The 12,804-nt window shown below is 38.2% G+C and overlaps 1 protein-coding gene across 1 annotated transcript in view; it reads right to left on the bottom strand.

The window, feature by feature from the left end:
• LOC150094836 (coiled-coil domain-containing protein 39-like) overlaps positions 1 to 12,804 on the bottom strand; it is a 350,814-nt gene that overhangs the window by 45,720 nt on the left and 292,290 nt on the right. The window contains exon 17 of the mRNA XM_090411364.1: positions 11,010 to 11,169. Coding sequence (XP_090267490.1) covers positions 11,010 to 11,169 — 160 coding nt within the window. The remainder of the gene's footprint in view (positions 1 to 11,009; positions 11,170 to 12,804) is intronic.

Genomic DNA, 12,804 nt, shown 5'->3' with positions numbered 1-12,804 from the left:
GCCTATGGTCCCACAGGAGAGATTCTACTAAGAAAGAAAGAAACAGTAATTTTTCAAATCATTAAACAGGACAGCTGATATAAAGAAAATAAAAAAGTTGGTTCTTGGTGGAGAGCTAAATATTTAGAGAAAAGAATAAAGCTAATAATAAAAGTAAGTAGCTACTGGATTTCGTCATAGACACAAAGTAATCATTATTAACACCATGTTCTAACATAAAGGAGTGTATGAATTCATACTGAAAAGAACACCAAAAAACAAAACAAAAGACTTATTACTTATGTTATTCTTCACAGAGATATCTTCTTACAAGTTCAAGATACAAGTGTATACAAGGTATTTGAAATAGGATGCGATCATGATTTTGTATTGAACATTATAAAAATGTACATTTGTACTAAAGAGAAAAATATGTAAAAAGTATTAAAAAAGAATCAAAGTCAAGCAGTTTCCAGAGGCAAACTGTACACTCAAATATACAAATATTATTGGAGAAAAAGTCAAAAAATTGAAAACAAATACCAAATCCTAGAGACCCAATAGGAAAATCAGACAGAAATACTGATTGATTCAGCCAGAGGAGCATGCAGAGTTACTTAATAAGAGTCCATAAGGTCTGCTTATCTAGGATGAAGAACAAACAAGATAATTCAAGCTTTGCATTTGAGAAGGAAATAAGCAAGAGATAGTTAGTGGTAGTTGTGGGAATAAATGATTTAGGTGGACATAAGGAGAATGTAAGGGAAGATATTAGGAGGTTCTTGAGGAGGGTGAAAGATAACAGCAGAGTGTGAAGGGTTTAGTGTGCTGCCAAGGTATGACAATGATGAGTTGAATGGAAAGTGAGAATCATGAATGGTGCTGGCAGAGATGTGTAAGAAGGGAGTGCAGTTTGTGGATGTGTGGCATGTATTTGAGGGAAGAATGGAATTATACAGAAGTGACGGATTGCATTTGAATAGCTTTGCAGTGAGTGAACTGGAGAAACTGTTGCTAGATGGAAGTGCAGTGTGTGTGGTTCAGCAAGAGACTAGAAGGGGTGAAGTGAAAAATCAGAAGAGTGGAAAAGAAGAGATTGAAGTGCTTGGCAATGGAAATAATAGTAATATAAGAGATGAAGAGAGAACAGGAATGCAAGAGGAACAGGGAAATGGGAGGAGCCTAGGTGGACAGGAAGACACAGCATAGGGAGAGTGGCTGTTAGAAGTAATAATGAATGAGTATGAGGATGATCAGCATAGGAATGGAAAAGATGAGTGGGATAGTTGAGATTGAGCAGATATATGTGTTAAGTAGTGATAAAGGTGGGATAAAGGCAGGTGTTGTGGGAAATCACAACCAACAAGTGGCTTGGTTAGGACTGGTTATAGACCTAAAAGTGAAATGCTGTGTTTATTTACAAATACCATGAGTATCAGAAATAAGAGAGATGAAATTCACTGATTGAGTTTCTTCACCAAAAAATCATTGGAATAAGTGAAACATGGTTGAATGAAGATAATATCTTGATGGGAATAGAAATGGAAGGGTACTGTGTTTTTTGCAAGGATAGAAAGGACAAGAAAGGAGAGGAAGTCTTGCTGATGATAGCAGGAGAATAATGCCCACATAAAGTAGATATGAAAGAGGAAAATAGTGGCAATGATTTGGAGGCAGTGTGATGGAGGTTAATAGAAAGAGCGATTTCGTTGGATGTTGCAATAGGCTAGGGAATGAGGAGGGATGTGATCAAGAAATGTATAAGCAACTTGGGTTAGTGAACAAGAGATGGATGATTATTATGGGTGATTTTAATTATGGTGGTATAGATTGTAATGAAGAGATAGCATTTGGAAAAAAGGAAAACAAATTTCTGGAATACTTGGGAAACAACTATCTTAGACAGTATGTAAAGGAGGGGAAACATGAGGATCAAGAGTTTTAGATCTGATTATTTTGTAAGAGGATTGTGAGTGGGATTTCACACTTCCCTCCACTTTGTGAGAGTGAGCATGAAGTGATCACCTAGGTGAGGACAGCCATATGAAGACTTCTGAGAGGAAAGAATATATGTGGAAGTATAAGGCGAGTGATTATGATAAGCTTAGGAGACAGCTTGGAGCTGTAGCATGGAATGAGGAAATAAATGTTGCTTGGGAACTGACAAAGAAATACTTAATAGCATCAATGTGAGAATGTATTCAGAAGGTCAAAAGGTTTAATAGGTATGTGTAAAATGGATTAAAGAGGGGATTAAGCATGAAATCTGGAAGGTAGAACACTGGAGGCATCACAAGATGAATAATGTTTATAATCAGTTGCACCAGTATAAAGAGCAGGCCAGGAGAGTAACTCAATTGATAAGGACAGCAAAAGTGATGTATGAGCAGAAATGACCAAATCAAGTCAAGAAAAATCCTCCAGAGTGTTTTCAATATATGGCAAGTAGAATTAAGAATGATTATGGCAAGATAATGTTAATGGATGAAAGTGGAAAATCGGTAACTACTGCAGAGGATGCAGTCAAAGTCAAAAGTTCAAGTGTAGAGAATGAAATGTAAGAAGACTTAATGGTGAGTGAGCCAGAAGTATATGAGGAGGTAAGCTAGATGTCAATGAGTGGAAGAAAGATAAAATTTTTCCATTTCACAAAGGTGGTGATAAAGCTAAGGATACAAATTACAGCCTGATCTATATATATCTGGAACTGTAGTTAACACGTTCGCTGCCACGCTGCTTCGGCACAGTCTGTTCCCGTACGCCAAGCAATTTCACTTCTTCAAGTTCAGTACGGTAATCTCGTTGCCGGCGGTAAGCGTCGGCAACGAGATTACCGTACTGAATTACCGTACTGATATAGGTTTGCATATACCATCTATGAGAATGCACAGTTTTGATGCTAGCTCCACAAGCCAAGCATTTTCACGTCTTCAAGGTCAGTACAGTAATCTTATTGCCAGCGGTAAGTGTCATACAATTATACTCGTAGCTGGCTTGTGTAGCTGGTTTACCAACTACGAGTATACTCGTAGTTGGCAGCGAACGTGTTAAGTATTGGAAAGGTTGATGAGAGATAGGATACAAAAGTGGGTTAATAACAGTGGTATTCTTCATGCGCGTCAGCATAGGTTTGTTAAAGGAAGGTCATTTTTTACTAACCTGCTTATGTAATATAACAAGGTGATGAATGTATTGAACAAAGGAGATGCATTCACAGTCATATACTTAGATTTTGCAATGGCTTTTGATAGATTGCTACACCACAAGTTGGCAACTAAAGTGAAGCAGATGGAATTGGATGACAGATTAGTGAGTTGGATCAGTAACTGGCTTAGATCATCATCATCATCAAATTCCTGACATGTACCCTCAAGGGGGTGTACAGGATATGATAGCACTACATGAAAATTTTACATCATTACTAACTTCCTATCTACAATTTTCCTCCAAATCAGTCAGTTACTTGTCAAGACTCCAACATTATCAGATCTTACATTTCTATCATTTAAGGCACTTTGTACCGTATCAATCCACCTATATCTTGGTCTTCCTCTGGGTCGTTTCCCTGCCAACCTGGCAGAGAACACTGGCTTTGCTAATCTTTCCTCGTCCATTCTGTTTAAGTGACCATATCACCTGAGATTAGCTCTACTAACACATTCCTGGATGCTGACAATGTCTAGTTCTTTCCAAATATCTTCGTTTTTTATATGATATTGCCATTGATGACATCTGCTCATGCCTATAATCTTTCTCAGGACTCTCATATCTGCGGTCTCTAGTCTTTGGTCAAGTGTTTTACTTCTGACCCAGCTCTCAGATCCATAAGTTAAAACTGGTTTAAACACTGTCTTGTATACAGCTAATTTAGTGTTCCGACTAATTTCTCTCTTATTCCATATGAATTTATTCAATTGACTTCCTACCATGCCAGCTTTGTTGATTTTATTGTCTATTTCCATATTTAATTTACCATCTTCACTAAAAATCGTGCCTGAGTAGCTGAAATGTTTTACATGTTTCACAGATTCTCCATTCACAACACAGTTGACGTTTTCAACGATTCTACCTATTTTCATTGTCTTTGTCTTATTATTGCTGACCTTCATACAATATCTATTACAACAGTTATTCAATTTAGTCAGGGAATCTTGCAAACTTGTAGCGGATTTATTTAGAAGTATAACATCGTCCGCATAAAGCAAAGAACTGACATTAACATCTCCAATTCTGATATCATGTTTAATACCACTTTCCTTCATAATGTGATCCATATAGATAATGAATAACAAAGGGGATAATGTACCTCCTTGTCGCACACCAGATTTAACATTAAACCATCTTCCTGTACTTCCTTCAATTCTAACTGCTGACTTGCAACTCAAATAAAGACTAAGTATTGCTTGATATAATGCCCCATTGACACCATATAACTGTAATGTATTGAATAGCTTCTCTCTCTCTTGGCACCTTGTCATATGCCTTTTCCAGATCGACAAAACTTATTATTATTATTATTGTTGTTCCGGACAACTCCAAGGAGTCGACAGACTCATCGAGGGAGGCCCTAACATCAGTCAAGAACAACTATTCGACATTCACACAGTATCTATCATACTTTGCCTTGAACTCATTCATGGTCGTAGCACCCACAACAGACTCTGGAAGCATATTCCACTCATTCACCACTCTCCAAGTAAAAAACCTAGCTCTAACACCCTTGTCAACCACGCTCTTGCCCAGCTTCCATTCATGGCCCCTAGTCCTCCCACCACCAGTCATATTTTCAAAAATATCTTCTGGATCAATCTTATAGAAACCCTTCAGTAATTTGAATGTCTCAATCATATCACCCCTCCTTCGCCTATCGACCAATTTCTGCAACCGACAAATCTTCAACCTATTCTCATAAGGTTCATTCCACAGACCTGCTATCATCTTGGTCACTCGTTTCTGGATCCTCTCCACTTCCTCCCCATCACGAAGAAACCCTGGTGCGCATAACTGGGCACAGTAGTCCAGATGGGGTCTTATCAAGGCTCGATACAGAGGAACAACAACTTGTTTGTCTCTGCATGTTAAAGTATTTTTCCGAAGCCAAGTGATTTGGTGAGCTGTTTTAGTCTTTTGCAATGTGCCTCCTAAACTTCAATTCCCTATCCACCAACACTCCCAAATCCCTGGCCTCATCAATCTCCTGGAGTACGGTTCCACCAATGCGATAAACTGCTGCTATTCTTTTCACCCCAAAATGCATAACCTTACACTTTGGCACATTAAATTGACATCCATTTTTCCTAGCCCAGTCCTCCAAACTATCCAAATCATCCTGTAAAATTTTGACATCCTGTGCACTCATAATTGCTCTACCCAACGCTGCATCATCAGCAAACAAGTGAACATTTCCTCTCAAATCCTTTCCTATATCATTGATGAACAAATTGAAAAGCAGTGGTCCAAGAACAGAGCCCTGCGGCACTCCACTAGTCACAAGCCGTCTTTTAGACTCCACGCCTGAATAAACCACTCTCTGGTATCTCTTCTTCAACCACCCTCCTATCCATCTCACCAACCCTATATCTATACCCATCAGCTCCAGTTTACTGATTAGGGTTCTATGTGTTATCCTATCAAAAGCCTTGGCAAGGTCCAGTAGTATTACTACTGTAAACCCATTACCTCTATGCGTTTCATACCGTTCATGTTTCTTTTTTTGCAGCTCAAGCTTAATGGTGTTATTCATCCATTTAATCCTTACTTGATTTATTATTCGAACTCTAGGTATACAGTCAGCCATTGCTTCATGCAAACACTTCTTAACTGCCTCCCATGCACTATCAACCTCTAGTCCTTGCAGTTGTACATGCCATGGCACTGAACCAATCAAACTCCTAAGCTTGTCATACTTTCCAGCCCGATAATTCCACATGTACCCTGTCTTAATTGAAAATTCTACACCTTTAGCCACCTCCCAAGTCAAGACCCTATGATCACTCTCACCGATTGGTGGCAATGCGGTCACATTTGTTACAGCCAAATCCTCAGATGTAATTACTAGGTCAAGCACTCTCTGACTCCTAGTATTTTCCATTACATGCTGTCGCAGATAGTTATCCCTTAATAACCACATAAAATCCAATTCCTTCCTCCCGTGTGTCCTCTCCTCACTCCAATCAATGCGACCATAGTTGAAATCTCCCATAATAATCACCCTCCTTCCACTCATTTCTTCTATTTGCTTGTGCATACTGTCACCACCATCTTTTCCATCACCTATTCTATAGCAGCACCCAATTGTATATTTAGTTCTGCTAGCCACAATCTCACACCAAATGGCCTCAAATGTGCTCTTTTCTCTATCCTGCAATTCAACTTCTATTCTCCTTGGCTGCAGCTCATCAGCTATCATCAACAATACTCCTCCCCCCATTTTATTCTCCCTGTTATTCCTGAACACACTATACCCATCACATTCAATCCCACTAGCTATATCATCTACAGTCAGCCATGTTTCACTTATACCAATAACCTGTGGTCTGGAAGTGCCAACCATGGCCAAAAACTCTTCCTTCTTGTTCCTAATACTCCTAGCATTAGTGTACATGAATTTATGACCCCCATTAGCCCCAACCCTACCTTGATGCCTTATATTAACTATCCCACTCTGATTTGTTGTCCTTATTTGCTTGGGCATATTATATTCATTCTTACATTCAACTGCCTCCCTAAGGACTGTATATCTACTCCTCTTAATAAATCTAGTTTCCATGAATTTGCACATCCACCACATTCAGCAACACTTTCTCAAGTCTTCTTACACCGTAACCATTCAAATGCAAGCCATCCATCTTATATAGATCCTTTCGCCCATCGAACTCACTCCACACGTCCACAAATTCCACACCACTCGTCATACATAACTCACGCATAAAGTCATTCGCAATTATGGCTCTCCTTTTAAACATTTCACTGTCATACCATGGCAAAAGACTAATCATTCTAACTCTCTCACTCTTTTCTTTTGCTACCTCAAACAATTCATTCAGGTCTTCTATCATTTCCATTTTGTCTCCTTTCAAATCATTCATACCTGCCACAACAATCATTTCTTTAACCCTTTCCTTTTGCTCTCTAATAGACTCAGTTACATCCTTTATGGTCGCGCCAGGTTGGTACGATTTTGTCAAATCCTCTACTATCACATCTCGTACTAACGAGTCTCCATACAGCACTCTATCCTTCATTTTGTTCATGTTCACACTCACTTAAATACAGATCTTTGTTATATTCCCATGCTTTCTCAACTATTTGTCGTAAAGTGAAGATCTGATTCTGGCAGCCTCTATTTGGCCTGAATCCAGCTTGTTCTTCACCAAGCTTTTCTTCCACAATTCTTCTCAACCGTTTCTCAAGTATACTGACATAAATCTTGCCAGGAACACTCAGTAGGGAAATACCTCTGTAATTCTCACATTCAGTTTTATTTCCATTTTTATATATGGGTACTATGAGAGCTCTACTCCAATCATCAGGAATTCGTCCCTCTGCCCAGGCCTTCTGAACTATGCAGTGTAGCCACTGTAAGACTTTTATACCACCATACTTCAGGATTTCTGGTCGAATATCATCTACTCCCGCTGCCTTTCCACATTTCAAGCCTTTGATGGCATTTCCTACTTCAAGAATGGATATGAATTCCTGACTGTATGCCTGTTGAGTGTTTTTTACCAATGTGCTAGCACTGCTTGTTTCCTTTAGCAATTTTTCAAAGTAATTACTCCATACTTCAAGGATATCTTTTTCTCCCATTTTAATGTCACCTTTATCATCTCTAACTCCTTTTACAGCACTCTTTCCTCCATTTCTAAGCTTCTTCAACAACCTCCAGAATATCTTACCACCTTCTTGATATTTATTTTCCATGTCCTTCCATGACTTTTGTTTAGCTAGTTTTACACAGTGTTTCACTTTCTTACATTTGTCTCTGTATTCTCGAAGAGCACAAGCTGACTTATTTGCCAGGAACTTTTGATATGCTTTCTTCTTTTCCTTCACTGCCTCTTTAACTTCCTGTGTCCACCATGGAGTTCTGATTTTTCTATCCTTGCAGACAACCTCACCACATGCCTCTCTGGCTGATCAGGGTTTTCTTCAAGGCTTGTCACTGAATCTCCAAGGTTTGGTTCCTGTTCTCAAACTCTTTCATTTTTTCTTGAATAATCTTTTTGTATTTTAGTCTGCAGTTCACATCTGAGAGCTGCTCAACTTTTATTCGCTTTAAAACTTTCTTACATGTTATTCTTTTCAATATGAAATACAATTTTATCCTGCTCATGACTAAATAGTAATTGCTTCCAATTTTAAATCCTCTGGTGTCCTGCACCAGGGAGAAAACATCACTATCAACAATAACATAGTCAATGAGACTTTTCTTATTCCTTGCCTCTTCTCTCCATGTGAATTTGTGCGCATTTTTATGTTGGATCATTGTGTTAGTAATAACCAGTCCATACCCTGAGCAGAAATCCAACAGGTATTTGCCATTATTATTAGCTTTGCTCTTTTCTCCAAATTTTCCCAAAATATTTCTGTATTTCTGACAATCATTTCCTACTCTGCTATTTAGATCCCCAACAAGGACCAACTTTTCCTTTTTCATTGTGTCAGTTGCTTTCTCTGAAGCATCAAAAAATTCCTCCAGTTCTACCTTAGTAGAACCTTCTGTGAGACCATAGGCACAAATAAGTCTCATTGTCCAATTCCCTATTCTGATATTTGCCCACATCACTCTACTCCTTGTATTTTGTGTTGAATACTAGATAAGTATCAGCAAGTTGTGTATGGGAGGGGGGGGGGTACAGTATCCTGGAAGAGGAAAGTCACTAGCAGTGTCCCACAGAGGTCTGTTTTGGTATCACTGTTATTTATTTTATATATCAATGATATTGGAATGGGTTAACTGGTGATATACAACTGTCTGCAGATGATACAAAACTGGGGAGAGTGATAAGGAATTAAGTAGATGTTTATGGCCTTACAAGAGGACTTGAATAGATTGTATGAGTGGCAACAGTGTGGAACTGTAAATTAAATGTTGCAAAGAGTAAGGTTTTGAAATCTGGTAGCAGCAGTGGGATGCAAAAATATGCTTAGTGGGGAAATTTGGAGGAAGTTGAAGAGACGAGACCTTGGGGTGGTAGTGGTGGACAAGGATCTGAAGTTCAGAGGTCACAGTGGATAATGACAATGATGCGGAGGACTTTAACATGCAGAAAGGAGGAGGTTCTGGTTCCAATGTATAAGGCCTTGTATGGATTACTGTGCAGAAATTTGGTCCCATGGTTTTTATAGTGATGAGGATACACTGGAAATCGTCCAGAGAAGACCAACTGAAGTGGTAACTGGTCTTTGGAATATGAAGACAGATTGAGGGAATGCAGTTTGCAAAGCCTTGTGAATAGGAAAGGGGGGGGGGGGAATGATACGATTAAGACATTTAAGTTGGTTAAAGGTTGTTACTGGGTTAATGTGGAAGAAAATTCTATGAAAAATTTCTATGAAGATATTTTTCACAGAATGGGAGAAGGGTAGAACAAGAAGACATCTCTGGAAGCTGTATAAGGAGGGTGTGAACAGGCATATAACGAGCAAGTTCTTTGCATGAAGAGAGGTTGGTGTGTGGAATACATTGCCTGACATTGTGGTGAATGTAGATACATTGAATGAATTTAAAGTGTGGTTTGATGGGCTTTGCGTGTAACAGTGTGTGCCTCCCAAAATGAGTCTTTTGACTCCATGGAGGTCTGGTGTTAATAATAATAAAATCTGAATCAGCTGTTCAACACCATATGGCGTAAATAGGACATTATACATGTCCCATTATATATGTGAATAATAATGGTAATATATGCATTATTATGGTCTACACTTAAGTTAGAAGTGAAGGAGATGCTTTATGTAAAATCAGATCCAGTACAAATATTCAGGACACTTTCACCAAACTGAATAACTACTCTACTAAACTGTGTATAAATAAAAACCATCAAATTAAGCAGGAAGATGCAAACATTATGTGCACTCTCAATGGAGAATAATCTGTATAACAAGTAAAATACTTCATATATTTAGGTACCATACTTAGTGATAATGATGAATTAAATTTGGAAATAGACAGCAGAATATATAAAACTGGTGTGGTTGATAGGTAGCTGAATAAATTAATATAGACTAAGAGAGAAATTAGCCAAAATACTAAACTAGCAGTATACCTCCAACTAATTTTAAATGATAGTTGGCTAGAAATAAAACAGCTGCTCAAAGACTAGAGATCATAGATATGAAAATTCTGAGAAAAATAATGGAGTGTACAGAGGTAATCAGTGGCAGAATCATATTAAAAATAAAGATACTAAATGGAACTTAACATTGTTAGCATTCAAGAATGTATGGAAATCTAAGGTGATATGGTCACTTAAACAGAATGGGAGACGAAAGGTAGTAAAACAGGTGTTTTAAGCCAGGATGCTTCAAACACCTGTTTTACTGCCTTACAAAAAACTGGCTTAACTATGCTCTATATAGATGATAAAAAAGAAAGTCAAGAAGAAAGAACAAATATATTATGTTCAATTTCACTGTTAGGACTGAATAATTGCATTCAGAAATGGGTTATAGAAGTGGTGAATAATTTATTTAACTTTATAAAAAATTAGATGTTATAGTTGCAGATTAGGTTAATTAAAATTTATGCATTATGATAATTTAATTTAGTACTGCTGATCATGTCTTTATTGTTGTGTTTACTCGTAAATACGTATGTAAAAATATGTAAAGTATAACTCACTTATTTCACCTAAAAGATGGTTCCCCCCCCCCCCATCACTGAGTTAATCTCGGATTGTGGTTTTCTTTGAATAATTCACGCGTTTATGCAATCTGAGAGAGAGTCAAGTTTCCTGGTGAATGGCTGACAATAATATGTAGACATCTTAAACATTTTATTAATGCATACATAATAAAAATTTCCCTACCTTCTGGACCTGGAGGATTTAATAACTGATGAAAATTTTGGTTGGTTAAACTAACAAGCTGAAAGCTGTTTCTTAAAGCAAAGAGTTCCTCTTCACATTTAGTAATTTCAAGAGTGACTTCATCTGCTTGTCTTTGTAATTCTCGTTTTTCATCTTCTATCTAAGATAAACAATAAAATAAAAGGATTAAGCCTTCTTTTGATTATATCTTATCTTTGCAGATGTTGTTTGTACACACAAGTAGACTCAATATATGTAACTAATGTAATTAGTTCTTGTTCGTGCGGTTAGCCCAGTGGCTTTGCGCTTCACAACCATATGCCTGGGGAAGGAGTGTCCTAGGTTCGATTCCCACCGACGACGTGAGGAGCTTAAGGATCTTCCTCAGCCATAGCCAAGTTAGCCAGTCTTGGGCATGGACAGCAGAGTTTTTCCCACCAGTTTATCTGGAGTTTTTCATCCCGCAAGCAGGCAAACTGGCCTCGTGAAGACACACGGAATACAGACCCAGCCACAAGCCTGATTCAATCAGCCTGTGCTGGTTCTGGAGCCCGGATAAAATTTGGGGGGACTAGATGGTGCCGTATCTCCCCCATAAAAGGGGACTCATGGCTACTGTGCCATCACACGGTAAGGAAGGAATTAGTTCTTTATAATAAACAAACAAAAGGGCATGATTTCAAAGAAATAAGAATAAACAGAAACAGATACGAAAATAATTTTCATTATATACATATTATTATTATTATTATCCTAAGACCCCAATGGAGTCACACTCATCTAGGAGGTCCCGTTTGTCATACACACGACTCATCATACCATGCCTTAAACACATTCATATTCTGTGCTGACACTATGTTTTTAGGCAATGCATTCCAATCATTTACAACTCTCCATGCAAAAAACCTGCTTCTCACTCCCTTGCTCCCACCCTCCTTATACAGCTTCCAGGGATAACCTCTTGTTCTCCCCCCACTATCTCCCACCATTTTATGAAAAACCTCTTCAAAAACCAAACCTAATGAACAATGTTAATTAATCCTATAACAACCTGTTACAAACTTGTGCATCTCTATCATATCACTCACCCCTCTTCCTCCTATCCACTATATTTGGCAAATTGCATTGTCTCAACCTTTCTTCATATTCAACATTCCAGAAACTATTTTGATCAATCACCTCTGGATGCTCTCCAAAATCTCTTCATCTTTTTTAAAACCAGGTGACCAAATCTGTGTACAGTAGTCCATATGTGGCCTTATACAATGGAACCAGAATCTCCTCACTTCTACAAGTCAGTGTCTTCCACATCACTGCCAAACTTTGTGTTGTCTTCATAATTTTGGCAATATGTCCTCTAAATTTTAGATCCTTATCCACAATCACCTCAAGCTCTCGTTTCCTCCACCTCCAACAATATATCCCCACCAAGAGTAAATTCTATATCCCATCTTTGTTTTCCAAAATTTAAAAGCTTGCATTTCGCAACATTGAACTGGCAACCCTACTCTCACGCTCATTCAATCGGCCTATTCAAGTCTTCTTGTAAGGAAGTTTGCATTAACTGTATATCCCCATTGAAATTTTCCCAAATATCATTAACATACAGGTTAAACAGTGATGGCCATAAAACAGATCCCTGAGGCACACTCACTACTAGTGACTTTCCTCTTTTGGAATACTGCTCCCCCATACATAAATTGTTGATACCTATCAGACAGCCAATCTTCAATCCAGTGCCCTAGTCTAATATCCAATTCCTTGCGGTCTAGTTTGATTATCAAAAGCCTTTACA

Source organism: Typopeltis vanoorti, chromosome 21 (assembly GCF_054136105.1).
Source record: "Typopeltis vanoorti isolate ZY-2024b chromosome 21, IOZ_Tvanoo_1.0, whole genome shotgun sequence".
NCBI lineage: Eukaryota > Metazoa > Arthropoda > Arachnida > Uropygi > Thelyphonidae > Typopeltis > Typopeltis vanoorti.
The sequence above is the reverse complement of the archived record's forward strand: the minus strand, read 5'-3'. Positions and strand labels throughout refer to the sequence as shown.